Raw genomic sequence first — 14,382 nt, forward strand, 5'->3', positions numbered from 1 at the left:
CCTTAACAGCATATGGTGTCTACATGGCATGTTTGTTGAAGTTTAAACTTTAAACACATCAGACATATCGTACCAATTTTATAAAAACGAGACACCATTCTGGATTTTGACTCTTTTTCATATCATCATAAATGTTAAAATTGATTAAATTTTGGTAAGATAATAATTTTTTAACTTATGAACAATTGTCTAACAAGATATTTATATGGATCCTATAAGTAGGAATGTAGACAAGGAAGATTGGGTAGACTAAGTTGGCTGGCTGTAGCCCAACCCCCCACCGTTACAAACAATCCTCAACTTCAATCAAATTTTATTGGCTCATACTATTATTACATTTTCATGGATGAATTTATTTTTTATTTTGTTTTTCTAATATTTTCGCTTAAAATTTGCATCCTCTCATTCCTAAAATATTTCAGGATGAAACATATTAAATGAATTTTTCCCATAATATATTTGATCATTTTTTTTTATATTATCAAATTTCTGAAAATGAAATCAAATTATGAATAAATTTTCCATTACCGATTTTTGTTGCATACGAATTCTAGTAAGGTAATTTGAAAAATGCACATTTATGATAGAGATGAAGATGCAAAGAGAAGATTGGATCTAATGAACAAGAGATTAAGTGATATGGAGAAGCAAATGGAAGCCCTTGAAGCAGACATAAGCAAGGCTGATGATTCTTCAAAAGCAGAATGTTTTGTAATGGGAAATAATATTTTGAGAAATGCTCATACATATGGAGCCAAATGTACAAGTGTCCCACTACCCTAGTATGTAGTGAGCCCTAAACTAGATCACCTGAATTGCTTAGGTCACAATCATTTTTTTTTTTTTTTTCTTTAGTCAATAGAAATGCTAACATTCAACTTTAATTTTTCTAAGAAATATCCTTAAGAGTATCTTTGACATTGTAGAAAAATAACAATAAAAATCTCAAAATAATAATAATAAAAGAATACTATTGCCCAATACTTCATGGGATATATGCATAAATATAATGTCACCTCCAAGTTCCCTAATTTTTCTGAAAAAATTTAGATGTGTTATGGAAGCGGATCCTCGATGGGAGAACTTGGATTAGAAAATTCATGTTTGAGGCTGTCTGCATCAAACTGCCTTGTTGAAAAACTTACCCAACTGAAGTTGATGCATTTACTTTATATCCAAACTCTGTTTATCTTCGGACTTCGGAGGCATTATTACACTAGGCAGACAACAATATCTTAAACCCTGCAAATGCACATTTTTTGCGAGTGGCAATTGTGGATAGACTATTGGAAACCTCAACCCCTCCTCTTAAGGCAAGTTTTAGCCAAAGTGTCCACCGCATAGTGTTATGCGACCAACCAGATAGACTGAGAAACCAAATGATGTCAATGAGATTCTGGGGGAATTCCATATAAGGGCTTGTTTGATTGCATGGATTTTATTTTTCATGGAAAATGAAATCCATGGGAAAATGGGCAGGTGGTAAAATCAATATTTTGGGTTTGATTACCTTGGAAATAAAAATTAGGAGAGAGAGAGAGAAAGAAAGAAGCGAGGGTGGAACCGAGGGGCAGAGACGGAGAAAGGAAGAGAAAGAAGCGACGGAGGAGAGAGAGAGAACAAAAAAGAAGTGAGGGTGGAGCCGGGGGATGGAAGCGGAGGAAGGAAAAGAAAGAAGAAGAAAAAGCAAAACAACTGGCAGAAGAGAGAGAGAGAGGATTGCCAACGGCGATGGTGGCAGTGGTGATCAGCAACAGTGGTAATGGTAACAGTGTTTGTGTTGGTGGTTTGAAAGAAGAGGAAAGAGATGATGGTTTAAAATTTGGAATGGATTTCATTACACCATGGGTATAGGTGGGAAAATGAAATCCAGTCTTTTCTAGATTTTGGGATGAGTGTGAAAATTCATTTTTCACAGAAAAATCCATTCAAATGGAAAAACCCATTTTCCATTTCCATGGGCAATCAAACAAACCATTGAGTTTCTTTTATTTGTTCGTAAAAGATCCATATAAATCAGTTTGTAAAGAATAAATTTATGAGGTATTAGCAGTGGTGAGAACCAAAGGAAACAGCAGTTGCAAAAAAGACAAAAATTATTTTCTTGATTGAACTTGGGATGAAACCTTTTTTTTTTCTCCCTCAATTGAGAGATCGGTTTAGAACTGATATCTGACCAGAGTCTCCATTCAACAAAAAAACTTCCAAAGGAACATAAGATGATGTAGTGGTTGATGACGATCCAAACCTAGGCGTGGGTTGCAAGATTTTGCTTCCTTTGGCACATTGCATGGTTAGAAGACGGGGTCCAATTCGCATCTGCCATACCTGGATGAACAACACATTGAAGTTAAGAGAAAAGAACCCCTATTAATGTAAAGAATAAGTTAAGTCAACATGTTTAAGAACTCACTATGTAGGGCATTTTTAAATTCAGGCACTAATGTATTTCTTACTGGGATCTTCATTGTACAGACTCAAAATGTCTCAAAGGCCTTCATTTTATCTCCAATTGCACCATTGTTAAATTACCTTGAATATAATTTTTTTTTTTTTGCTTTCTTAAATCATATCGGCCTTCACTCTCAACATCCTCATTGTTGCTACACTCATTCTATGTTCATAAATCATGGTTAAATTAGTAAAATATATCCATATTTTTCACGTCTAGAAGTACGATATGAGGTTCCAGCTTGAGGTCAATCCAGCACAACTCTTCTTAAATACTTGTTAAAATGCAAATCTAATAAATTATAATGAAATTGATAACAAAAGATTACCAACAAAAAAAAAACACTTTTTTGCTATTTAGAACCTCTTTTTCTCATTTGCCATTTGTAATGAAAATGATCACGTCACAGATTAAAGAACGGCAAGCAACTTAAAATTGCAAGTGTAAGAAAATTGTACCTCAACTATTCCTATCCGAGGTGCATGAATAGCTAGACACAGACAGTAGTCACTCTTTGAGTGTTCATAATAAGTAGAACTCGACGATGCTCTCTCTCTATCAACTAGCATCTCCATGAAAAGACAGCAAGCATCACGATATCCCTGAAAGGGACCAAAGCCCGATGTCAGGAAAAAAAAAGGATAAACCAGTGAGCCGCAGAAGTGTTTCATTCATGGAGTCCCCAGAGCTAACCTTCCATATCCGCACAACAACAAGTGCCTGAGTGTCTAATAACAAAATGCGACCAAGTGAATCGGTTATAGCAGCCAGTGTACCACTAGGTGATAAGGTGAGTTTCTCTCCCTTTCTTGGATGATCTTTCAAACATGTCAAAGGAGATGCTGCCATAAATTACACTGTCAAGAAATCAGTCAACAGGTTTGGTCATAGATAAAACAGCCGAAAGCATCAAATAAATAGAATACAATCATGAATTATTACAAACTGGAGATACAACCAGGGCAGTCTCTACTAGGACTTAAGATAGGCTAAATAAAGACGTGCAGTGGTCATGAACTTACACAAGAATGAACCAAGTTTTTATCATATAATGAGTTTCTATTAGTAAATGAGAATTCACCTTTCGCAAATGGCTGGGACTTTACTTCCGATTTTCTTTCTGACTTGGGCTCACTCCGCCATATCATTTTTGAGAAAGAAGAAAGTGTTGAAAATGCGGCGGGCACAACTTTTGACAGAATAGCTCCAACTAAAGACCTATTTCTGTCTTCTGAAAGCCTGCATCAAATGCAAGGTAAGCTAATGCACAGTCCAACAGTAAACACCAGGTACCATTAAAGGGAGGATGAAGAAAGAGATGAATGTGGATATATAGACAAGAGATTTCATAAATACAGACAAAAAAATCAGTGATAGTAAGTTTTAAAATCAACCATACTCACCTATACGCTGAAATCACAGCATCCACTCCAATAATAACTGCACAATAGTAACGCTCACTTGACTGTCCAACAATAAAAGTAGCTGAATTCAAATACCGGAATAATTTCAGAAAGTTTCCATTGTAGTCAACAAGCAAAACACCAAGAATAGAAAATGTATGCATTTATGAACGTCTCAGGATGGTATATCCATACAAGTTAACAATATAAGAGGCTTGACCATTTCTCTATACAAGTCAACAAGCATGATACCTTAAGTATTGCTTATTTTTCTAAATGTTGCTTATTTTAAATCAAAATATGTAGACTTGAGTAACAAGAGAAGATATTTGACCTGAAGCTCCATCAGTGGAGGAGGCATTATCCCAGTAATTGCTGCATCACCACATGGGCCATACTTGCTAACATTCCATAGCTGGTAAGGTAATCTTTCATAAGAATTTCCCAGATTCCCAGGTTCTCTCTTTTGCAGCTTTTGATCCCAAATCCGTGAACGTGTTTCTTGAAACCACCGTTGCAGAAATCTCTACATCTCAACCATGCAATGCATGTTAGGCTCATAAATTCATAAGGCTCGAAAAAAAGTCAAACAACTGGAAGGATCCCAAGAAAATATTCAAGTAGTGCCGAACATGAACCCTTTTAATGAACACGAAATCCCTCAAAGAAGAAATATATGATTTCCTACAAAGATCTTGTCATCATTATCAAAGCCTTATCCAAAAAAATTTGGGGTCAGCTGAATGGATCTTGCTCCTCCATTCAATTCATGAAATAAAGGATCAAGCTCATCTCTTAAATAGATGTGTTATCTTTGAAAATAGTTAGGGATGTGTTAAGTGGAATTGTTGGTAGTTTTCTCAGTATATTCTTGAGCTTCTCTGGGAGTGACACACCAAAGCCTTCTCTTCTAGGGTAGGACTATTATTTGGAGACACATTCCCTTTTAAGGGGCATTGGAAAGGGGAAAAAATAGAGGGTCATTGACGGCAAGGAAAAGGAGATCCATGAAATTACCCTTGGCATTAAAGTACTTGTGTTCCACTTGTTTTAATTGTTATTTTTTGAGTATTTCTTCTTTAGATAGGAACTTAAAGTGTACAAACTAGGGTTATTTTTCGAGGATTGTCAACCTCCAAATCCTCTTTATATATTTTTCAGGTTTGTAATAAAATTCATAGTTACTGAAAAAGTCACAATGGAGATTTGATGAAATGGTGGATCCTTATCTTTTCCTCTAAGAATTGCAAATGAGGCTGTGGATTGTCACACTCCAATAGATTAAAGAGTAACTTTGGTGCATAGGGAACTCTCTTTCTACTATGTAATTGCCTTTCCCCTAACTTTTCAATCAAACATCAAAACAACTTACCAACAAGACTATGTAGAAAGGAAAATAAGAAAGGGAAAATTGCTTTGCTAGTGTTAAAGATCAAGTTTGCAAGAGAAGAGAGAGGTATGACTTTACTAATATGTTTGTCAGTCATTGGGGTCTTGTTCTTTTGGTGCAAGATCTTTAAAGAGTTCAAAGGGGTATTCTTCGAGGACTTTTAGTTCGCTGGGAGTTTGTTTGTAATCTGTCAGAGGCCTAGCTTGGGGTGTTTTGTGTCATGTTTCCTTCTAGTTTCTTTTTTTCTTCTTCTTGTGTTTTTCTTTTTGGTGTAGGTCAGCTCGACCTCCCCGCTCTGTTTGTGTTTATTTTTTCCGTCATTAATCAAAAAAAAAAAACCAAAAAAGTTTACACCGAAACATTCAACGTTTCAAGTGTCGATGTTTTGTTCCAATCTCAGCCAAAACAGGAGTATTCCACCAAAACATTCTGAAATGTAACAAAACTCTGAACCATGATTCTAATCAACCTCCTAAGTCCTAACTACCACAAGTGAAGAAATAAAACATACCTGAATAGTTGATCCATCAAAACGAGCAATTACACCAGGCATGACCACACAAACCTCCTCTGAGGATGTATCTTGCATAAGACCACTCCTGGTTTCGCGGACTCGTAGCCTTAGTATGCGTCCAGGGTGTATCATCTGTATGTCCAAGAGTTTGAGCAAAACAAGTAAAATATGATCCATCAGCTCTAAAACCTAATTAGAAATGAATTAACCAAAACATGACCAATGTACTTGCGATTGTAACATTCAAAAATGGCTGATGCACATGCTTATAAATTCACAAATATAAAAGAAAAAAAAACTTAGTGAGGATGAAAATTAAATCAATGTATGCATCCAACTTTCCTAGTCACTAGTAAGATGTGCAAACGTGCATTCATCATACATCTTGTGATTTGTATCATACACTTGCATCATCATCATCATCACATCCTCATCCCAAAAATTTGGATGTGGCTATCATAACCTATGGAAACAAGAGTGTGTGTGTGTGACTGTGTGTATATATGATTTTACAGAAAGGGTAGAACACGTAAGCAATGACAAATATTAATCCATATATTGCAATAAGAAAAGAAAAAGGAAAAAAATCAGACGTGAAAGTTGAGACATTTCTAAATTCTATAAATAGGAGTCTTTAGGAACAATTTTGGGAATTTTGGAGCTTTGAGAACTCGTAAAATTTTAAGTTGTAACAAGGGATTAAAACCTCGTTTATCGGCAATGTTTTGGTCAAGAGAAAAAGTGAAATGGTCTGGACTGAAACATTCCAAAATATTCTAACACAATCTAAAAGATTCCCAAAAAATTCAATGTTTTGAAGTCAATGTTTCACTCCAGTCTCAGTTGAAACCAAAATGATCGACCAAGACAACATGAAACTTTGAATCATGGCTGTAATGCATGATTCTTTATATGTTATGAACTTTTTATTTCATTTTCCCATGTAAGTTCTCATCAAATTTTAAAAGTTAACAACATATTATTGGAAAATTATTCTAGATCCGTGATTATAGGTTTGCCTTCGATGATTCTCTATGAAAAAATATCCTCTAAAGTAGAAAAAAAAAAAAAGTGAACTTTAAGATCAAATGCGATCGTGAAGACTGTATAACTGATTATCTCAATCTAATTAATTGATCTGAAAGAAATTCCAAGTTCCAACCAACAAAAATTCGAAAAATAAATAAAATAAAAATTAAGTATTACGAAATATGGCGATTCTTCAATTTTACATACAAACAAAGACAGAAAAGTGATCAAATCGAAATTACAGAGAGAAGAAAAATGGATTAACGCCTTATACCTGTTTGTGAATCAGATCTGCTTCCAAGGAGTAGAAGAGAAGATATCCATTTGAGGTACCTAGGGCAAGAACAGGAACATCATCAAAGATGAGCCATTCTACGGCGGAGATCTCGCCTTCAATTGGAGAAAGAGAGGATCTGATCTTAATCGGACGGCTATAAGAATCATGATCATCGTTGTTCCAGCTGAGTATGAGAACGAGAGATCGATTGGCGAGGGCGAGATAGTCGGTGTATAGGGCTGAGAGAAGAGTGGGATCGTCTACGAGCCAACCTTCCTTTCCAGCACCAAACTCGGACAATTCTTCGCAGGCGATGCAACCCAACTCAGTTAAATGTGTTCGCTTCGCCATTGTTTTCTACTCCATCAAGGTTTCAGAAAAGAAATTTAGATTACAAATGAGAGTGATAGAGAAGATTGAGTGAAGAAGAAGAAACCGGAAGAGCTTTTGATTTTCCTTTCCGTTCTATTTCTATGGCTGGCATCTGTTGTGTTGCAAAATTGTTGAGAAAAACATTTTCCAAGTAAATAGCAAATTATTTTCCGCCAAAAATGTGCTCATCACTTCAACATTCCCCTAAATTGTTGAGAAAAACATTTTCCAAGTAAATAGGAAATTAAGTCCTTGAACATTCTATAACGAATCTAACCTAACTTGCAAACCATCACCTATAAGTACACCATACAAATTCTTATTCCAACCACCATGATCGTGAGACACTTGGGTGACTTGGCAACTTTGACACCATTGTCTTGAACAAAGATATGTGAGTTAGTGCATGACCAAAGTTGGATGAGGGAATTATAACTCCTAATCCATTTAAAGAAAAGTTGAAAATTTCTCCGAATTTAAGAGTTTTGGATAAGTCCCAAGAATTACAAATCCTCAAAGTTTGTAATTCTCAAGACAATCTTCGACAGGGTATCCCCCATATAATAGAGTAAGTTAGGAGATCACACAATTTCGATCCAACGACCAAAGATAGCAAACCCCTCCCAGTCAGTCTATCCATAGACTTTGGGCCAGTCAATCCATTTACCTCTTTAAAAACAATAATACTATCAACCAAAATCTTCTCATGGAAACATAGTGAACAAAAAAAAAATGTTATTTATTAAAAAATCGCGATTAAATCACGAATTTTTCAAAAATTACGTCAAGAAGTTTTTGAAAAAATCGCGACTAAATCAATATGAGTCATTTCATTCGTAAACCCCCAATTTTACCTCGTACGGTTACGATCTTTCATCTTCACTTGCGATCTGCAAACACTTGAATGAATCCACGACGAGGTCTCCCTGCTTCTCCTTCTCTTGAACAGCTATGGAGCGATGAAGTTCGCTATCTTCACTCTCTCTGGCACCAAGGCCCACCTCGACAACCAAACCCTAACCCTAACCCTAACCCTAAACCCAAAGCCAACAACCACCTGCGCCCTTGTAGTTCCACCTCCTTCAAGAAGGAGACTCAGAAGAAGAAAAAGAAGACTCCCCAAGTTTCAGATGTTGTATGGCCATGTAAACCCGAACCGGAGCCTCGAAATTTTACCAGTTGGCCCGAACCGGTTTCACAGTCCGGTCCCAGCACTAGACCGCTTTCCGCTGAAGAACAAGAGAAATATGCAGCTTTGCACTTGCAACAGAAGGGTTTGAAGGCTTCTCAAGATTTCTTTGCAAGAAATATTGATTCAGACAATGAAGGAGAAGAAAATGGAGAAGAAGAAGAAGAGGAGGAAGATTGGATGGAAGAAACTGAGTCCCAAGAGTTCGACTTCTTTTTGGGGATTTTTAAAGAAGATAGCGAATTGAGGGGTTACTATGAGAAGAATTGCGAACGTGGGGAGTTTTGTTGCTTCGCTTGTAGTGGAATTGGGAAGAAATCTGTTAAAAGATTTAAGAATTGTGTTGCACTTGTTCAACATTCGATGTCGATTTCTAAAACTAAGCGGAAGAGGGCACACCGAGCGTTTGGGCAGGCCATTTGTCGTGTTCTGGGTTGGGATATTAAAAGGCTTCCGAATATAGTTTTGTCTATGGATGAACCCCTTGGACGGATCTTGTCTTCTCAAGCAGAAACAAAGGTAATTTCTTGACCGAACAAGACATCTACGTATTTGAAATTCAATTCTATTAAGTTTTACAAATTACAATGCAGGTTGATCTTGAGGAATGTGGTGGCACCAGTGGCAATGTTGTAAATTCTGTGAATGATGATATTGCTGGTAGTGATCAGAATCAAGATCCTCATAATGAATCCATGGATTTCCAGGTTAGAATTTAGAGTTATTTATCTTTATTGATGGAAAGTGTTATTTGCTTTTTAAAGATCATTCGATGTAGATGGGTTCAAAGCATAGTAACAAAAAATGGCGATTTTTAACAAAAAACACGTCTTGCATATCTGATGATTACAAAATGTGACTTTTTCATTCGTGATAAAAAATTAAAAAAAAAACACATTATATTCTCGTTTTTTCATGTATTTTTTTACACAGGAATTTTTGTTTTTAACGTTTTCTTTATTTTTCAATGTGGGATTTGATACATAATAGAATTTGGTGATTCATAAATGTAAAAATATGGGATTTGATGATAATAACTTGATTTTATGAATTTCATTATATACATATATAAAATCTTTTATTTTTATCGCTTTTTTCCCGTTTTCAACGTTTTTTCCGAAGTTTTCCCTTGCCGGTTTAAACCCGTACTCCGACTTTGTGACTATGGTTCAAAGGAACATGAGAAGAAAAAAAGAGGGAAGAAGAAGAAAAACAATAGCAACGAAGATTGTAACCCTCCACTAGTTTCAAATCTGGCCTGGCCATGTGACCCCAAACCAGAGCCTCGGAAAGGCACCGATTGGCCTAAACTGGATTCACAGATCTGTCCCAGCACTAGACCAGTTTCCACAGAAGAAGAAGCAAAGTTGACAGCTCTCCAATTGCAACAGAAGGGTTTGAAGGCCTCTCAGGGTTTTTTCTCAAGCATGGTTGGTTCAGACAATGAAGAAGAAGATGAGGACGACTCGATGGAATCTGACAACGATGAGTCCGAAGAGTTGGAGTTCTTTTTGGGTATTTTTACGGAAGATAGTGAGTTGAGGGATTATTATGAGAAGAATTGCAAAGGCGGAGAATTTTGTTGCTTGGCTTGTAGTGGAATTGGGAAGAAAGCTGGGAAGAGATTTAAGACTTGCATTGCACTTGTTCAACATTCAACAACAATCTCTAAAACTAAGCGAAAGAGGGCACACCGAGCGTTTGGTCAGGCCATTTGCCAAATTCTTGGTTGGGATATTAAACAGTTTCCGAATAATGTTTTTTCAATCGGTGAGCCCCTTGGACACAACTTGATTCAAGCAGAAACCAAGGTAATTGTTTGCTCCAATGATACATCTACATTGTTATTTTACTTTAGTGATGTAACGTGTTATTTGCTTTCAAATGTTATTATATGGTGCAGATGGGTTCGAAGGAAGATGATGCCAATGACCAAAAGAAAGATCTTGACAAAGAAATTGTTGTTACCACAGGGATAAATAATTTGGTATTAGCGGATTGCATGATGAGCTGATCTTTTAGTTTAAGATCTTCGATGGTGGTAGTATATACATTGCTTATTTTACATGATATGTAATGCAGGTGAGTTCAAAAAAAGATGGACCCGTGGGTGAAGGGCAAGGTCTTCACAGGGAAATTGTAGATTCTGTAATAATCGATAAGGAGAATTCAGAGGATTGACCGAGCGAGATGAGTATTCTACATTAGGAGTTTTTCGAACATCGTTTGCTTTGTCTTTCATATAATTTTATGTTTTTTTTTTCTATTTATGATGAATGGTTCAGGATGAGTTTGTTAAATGTATGATTTGTTCCCATACTACTCGAGATGTGTGACTGTTTTTAATTAGCAAAATGAATGTTCATGAAATAAGGAGGAGGTTTTTGTTTCAAAATTCTCGTTTTCTTTCAGTCTTGGAGTGGAAAAATAACTTGCCATAATGTTTAAGAAACAATGATTAAAAACAAAAACAAATTGTGAATAAGATGAGTCCTCAACCTGCCCCCTTATCCTCCTGAAATTACACATAAGCACACAAAAACACTTGTTAGTTATGATTTTCTGTCAGAATTGAGTGACCGTTGCTTCTCACTAATTTGTAGATGTATTTTATCCTTCCGTGCTTTATGTTATTCGAATGGGTTTATTCATATAATCTTGGGATTTTTCTGGTTGTCGACACTCATTTTCAAACTTAGTGTATCATTGTCACTTTTTTCTCACCCACAACTAGGATTTGGGGGTAATTTCTGAGACAGTAACCGTTTGTAATTCCCTTTTATCAATACAGAACAAAACAAACAAACAACAAACCCTTATCCCAAAGATTTGGGGTCAGCTAAACAAATCTTGTTTCTCCTTGCACTCTGTCAGAAGCCAAGTCTTCTGTTCATGTTAAAGAGAAATGGTCTCAACTAGGCAGAATTTTTTATGTTTGTCTTTTAGCATATTATTGCAAAGTTGAGTAGGTTGGACATCGTACTGCAGGAATTATGCTGCATTATTGATGTAGAAAAGGTTTTGGAGAACATGTTATCCAAGCAAGGCCTACGTATGCTCCAAATTTTAAAGTAGAATAACGTATTTAGTAAAAAAGCACTTGAGGTTTCATGGGAACTGAAGTTCTTATATTGTGGTGTGTTGTCCATTTTTTTTTACATCAGCATGTCCTCTAGGGGAAGACCAAATATCTTCTATATTAGTGAATTCAATTGGGTGTTTGGTGAGTATTTCTCCATTTTATCATCTTTCCTGTGGAGTGTTTGGTTGGTGCATCTTTGGGTAATTTTCGCTAGAAATCGTGTCTACTTCAACCTCTATCAGAAAACTGTTGGGCAGGCCAGTTAATGGCATTCTCATTCTGAGATTGACCAAGAAATTTTCTCCAGTGTCCTCAATGCCATGATCACACATCTATGTAACGTTCCAGAATTCTAGGCTTCTTGTGAAGACACTCATAGCGTTATGGTTTGTACCAAATTCTAGTTCTCCATTTCCATTGCAGGTAATAGGATTCATTCAACCAAGGGTGGGTCTCTTCTCTGAGCTTTTATTCTACCTGGATTTGATATTTTTCTAGTAATTTTATGTAGATCGCCTGCATTTTTTTTTTTTTTTATTTATAACTTTCCTGTTTGTTTCGAGTGTTTTCCTCATAGTTTCTACATGAATGGTTTTCTAACACCCCCCCCCCCCCCCCTCTCTCTCTCTCTCTCTCTCACACACACACACTCCCTAATGTGGCATGTAATAGAACCATAGATTATTTCCTCAGGATACCCAATTAGAAATATTATGGGGATGTACAGTTGTGTTTCCCAAGGAAAAAGATCTATGGTTCTAGCCCATGTCACATCAGGGAGTGAATGTCAGAGGAAAATTTTCCTACCTTCTTTCTTTCTAATGAGAGCAAAGAATGTTGCATGATGGTTTCCTTTATGAAAATTCTTTGAGAACATCTTCTATAGAAATTTCTAGCACTCTCCATGAAATCTTAAATCAAATCCATGATGTCCTTAGCTTACACAACTCTGGGTGATGAAAGCATATAAATTTAAAACTAATTTCTATCTTATAATTATAATTTGATCATTAATTTTTATTCTTAAAGTTTTATGACTCAATTATAATAACAATAATTATTTTCATTTATTATTGATTATGGTGATTCTTTACAATAATTAGTTTTTTTATAATAATAATAAGAGATGTTGCAAAGAAGACTTATTAAGAAATATTTTTTTAATTTTATCCTTTGATGTTAAAGATGGTAGTAAATCTTTCTTAAACGTTATTTTTTTTCCAGAAAATATGTGCCGAGTCAGCGGGGAGAGTGGTGTAGAGGATTGGGCCGCACTCCCCACCACTACTTAGCTCTATAAAAAAGGGTGATTTAGTTAGATATAACCCTCCACGTTTGATGAATATTTGTGATACCCTTCTATCCTTTTAAACTGTGACATGATCCTTTGACTTCTGTCTTCTCTTATAAACTAATGTAAATGTCCCAAATGCCTTCATCTTCATTTTTTAGTCAAAAACTTTGATTTTTCTCCCAGAAATATTTAATCATCAAGTTGTTCAAACTCTATGATAAATTGTTTTTAAATTATCGAGCCTCAACTTCAATCCATCTATTTTGATTTCACCCTCACATCTCATGGTAAATCCTTGATTTTTCTTACCCAAAATTCCATTATCTTTATAATTCTCCATGTTCTCTAGGTACGAAGGTTGAAGTAGATAGAAGGGGAAATTCCAAAAATAATAGGATTTTTTTTAAAAACTCTAAAAATAGTAAATTATTCATTTTAGTTTCGAAAATAGTAAATTATCATTTTCAAAATTAAAATAAAAAAATTCAATTTTTAGGGCACGTTTTGGTAAAAGAGCTTTAGAATCTCAAGGTTGAAGATGTCCATTTTGGAAAGAAAAATGAAGGTTCTTTTACTGATGGTTGAAGAGGAAGGTACTTAAGTCATTTTCTTATAATTCAGTATAAATTACACTTTGATCCCATTTAGTTTGGTATAATTCCATTTTAACCCTCTTATATTTTGATAATTGCGCTTACCAACCCTTTCATTAAAGGGGTTAAATTTTAGATGCTATGTTACTATTTTACCCTCTTCTTTTATATTAAAAATTAAGTTTTAAAACACAAATTAAAATGCCCCATCTAAGCATTCATTGAACCCATTTTTTCAGTCATATTTTTATTTATAAAAAAGAAAAATAACATTTTAAAACGGGTGAAATAGTCTTTTAAAAAAGGAACCTAACAATTAGGTTGACATCAATTTGATGGAAGGAGATATCCAGTTATCCAAAAAAAAAAATTGACGAAAGCGAGTAATTGAACCCATTAGATAACTATAATGTAGGGCTGTCAACAAAAGAGAGGATGCTTGCCTTACTTGCAATCGTCAACACTGGAAACAAGATCATCAGAAGAATAAAGGATTAAAGGAAGAGACCACAAGCCCTAGGTCGACTGAATCCAAAGGATGATTGAGAGTTGCGTTAGAAATAAACTCAAACCAAAGGAAATAAAGATTTATATTTTATTTTACTTTATTAACTTAAATTAGAGTCATATATAATATTATCAAATTGTATACATCACTATTTGAATCCGTATTCGAAATGCATTCAGATAGTAAAATTCATTTGAATCCGATATTCAATGTCCAAAAAATTTTAATAATATTCGATTTTTCAGATTTTAACTATCCATTGACAGCCCTAAGTCTATA

The 14,382-nt window shown here is 35.3% G+C and overlaps 2 protein-coding genes across 2 annotated transcripts; one reads left to right on the top strand and one right to left on the bottom strand.

Moving 5' to 3' along the window:
* Window positions 1-2,087: 2,087 nt before the first annotated feature.
* Window positions 2,088-7,609, bottom strand: LOC147392292 (Rab3 GTPase-activating protein non-catalytic subunit). Its single transcript, XM_086460098.1, has 8 exons — window positions 7,063-7,609; window positions 5,757-5,891; window positions 4,190-4,381; window positions 3,856-3,917; window positions 3,534-3,691; window positions 3,146-3,294; window positions 2,911-3,054; window positions 2,088-2,328 (listed from the first exon to the last, which is right to left on the bottom strand). The coding sequence occupies exons 1-8, from the start codon at window positions 7,414-7,416 to the stop codon at window positions 2,143-2,145; spliced, it is 1,380 nt and encodes a 459-aa protein (XP_086316224.1). The 5' UTR covers window positions 7,417-7,609; the 3' UTR covers window positions 2,088-2,142.
* A 666-nt stretch (window positions 7,610-8,275) lies between these two features.
* LOC147392293 (uncharacterized) lies at window positions 8,276-11,021 on the top strand. The gene is made up of 5 exons (XM_086459455.1): window positions 8,276-9,145; window positions 9,220-9,333; window positions 9,802-10,437; window positions 10,530-10,613; window positions 10,709-11,021. The coding sequence occupies exons 1-5, from the start codon at window positions 8,342-8,344 to the stop codon at window positions 10,805-10,807; spliced, it is 1,737 nt and encodes a 578-aa protein (XP_086315581.1). The 5' UTR covers window positions 8,276-8,341; the 3' UTR covers window positions 10,808-11,021.
* The last annotated feature ends 3,361 nt before the right edge of the window (window positions 11,022-14,382 follow it).

This window comes from Akebia trifoliata, chromosome 11 (assembly GCF_017979445.1).
Source record: "Akebia trifoliata isolate Shusen 1 chromosome 11, ASM1797944v1, whole genome shotgun sequence".
Taxonomy (NCBI): domain Eukaryota; kingdom Viridiplantae; phylum Streptophyta; class Magnoliopsida; order Ranunculales; family Lardizabalaceae; genus Akebia; species Akebia trifoliata.

Excerpts from the sequence above, each read along its gene's own strand:
- LOC147392292 (XM_086460098.1), bottom strand. The coding sequence starts at position 7,416 with ATGGCGAAGCGAACACATTTAACTGAGTTGGGTTGCATCGCCTGCGAA. Across the intron at positions 5,892-7,062 it reads CAGATCTGATTCACAAACAG|ATGATACACCCTGGACGCAT; the intron begins GTATAAGGCGTT and ends TTGGACATACAG. Across the intron at positions 4,382-5,756 it reads TTGATGGATCAACTATTCAG|AGATTTCTGCAACGGTGGTT; the intron begins GTATGTTTTATT and ends GTTGAGATGTAG.
- LOC147392293 (XM_086459455.1), top strand. The coding sequence starts at position 8,342 with ATGAATCCACGACGAGGTCTCCCTGCTTCTCCTTCTCTTGAACAGCTA. Across the intron at positions 9,146-9,219 it reads CTTCTCAAGCAGAAACAAAG|GTTGATCTTGAGGAATGTGG; the intron begins GTAATTTCTTGA and ends ATTACAATGCAG. Across the intron at positions 10,614-10,708 it reads CCACAGGGATAAATAATTTG|GTGAGTTCAAAAAAAGATGG; the intron begins GTATTAGCGGAT and ends TATGTAATGCAG.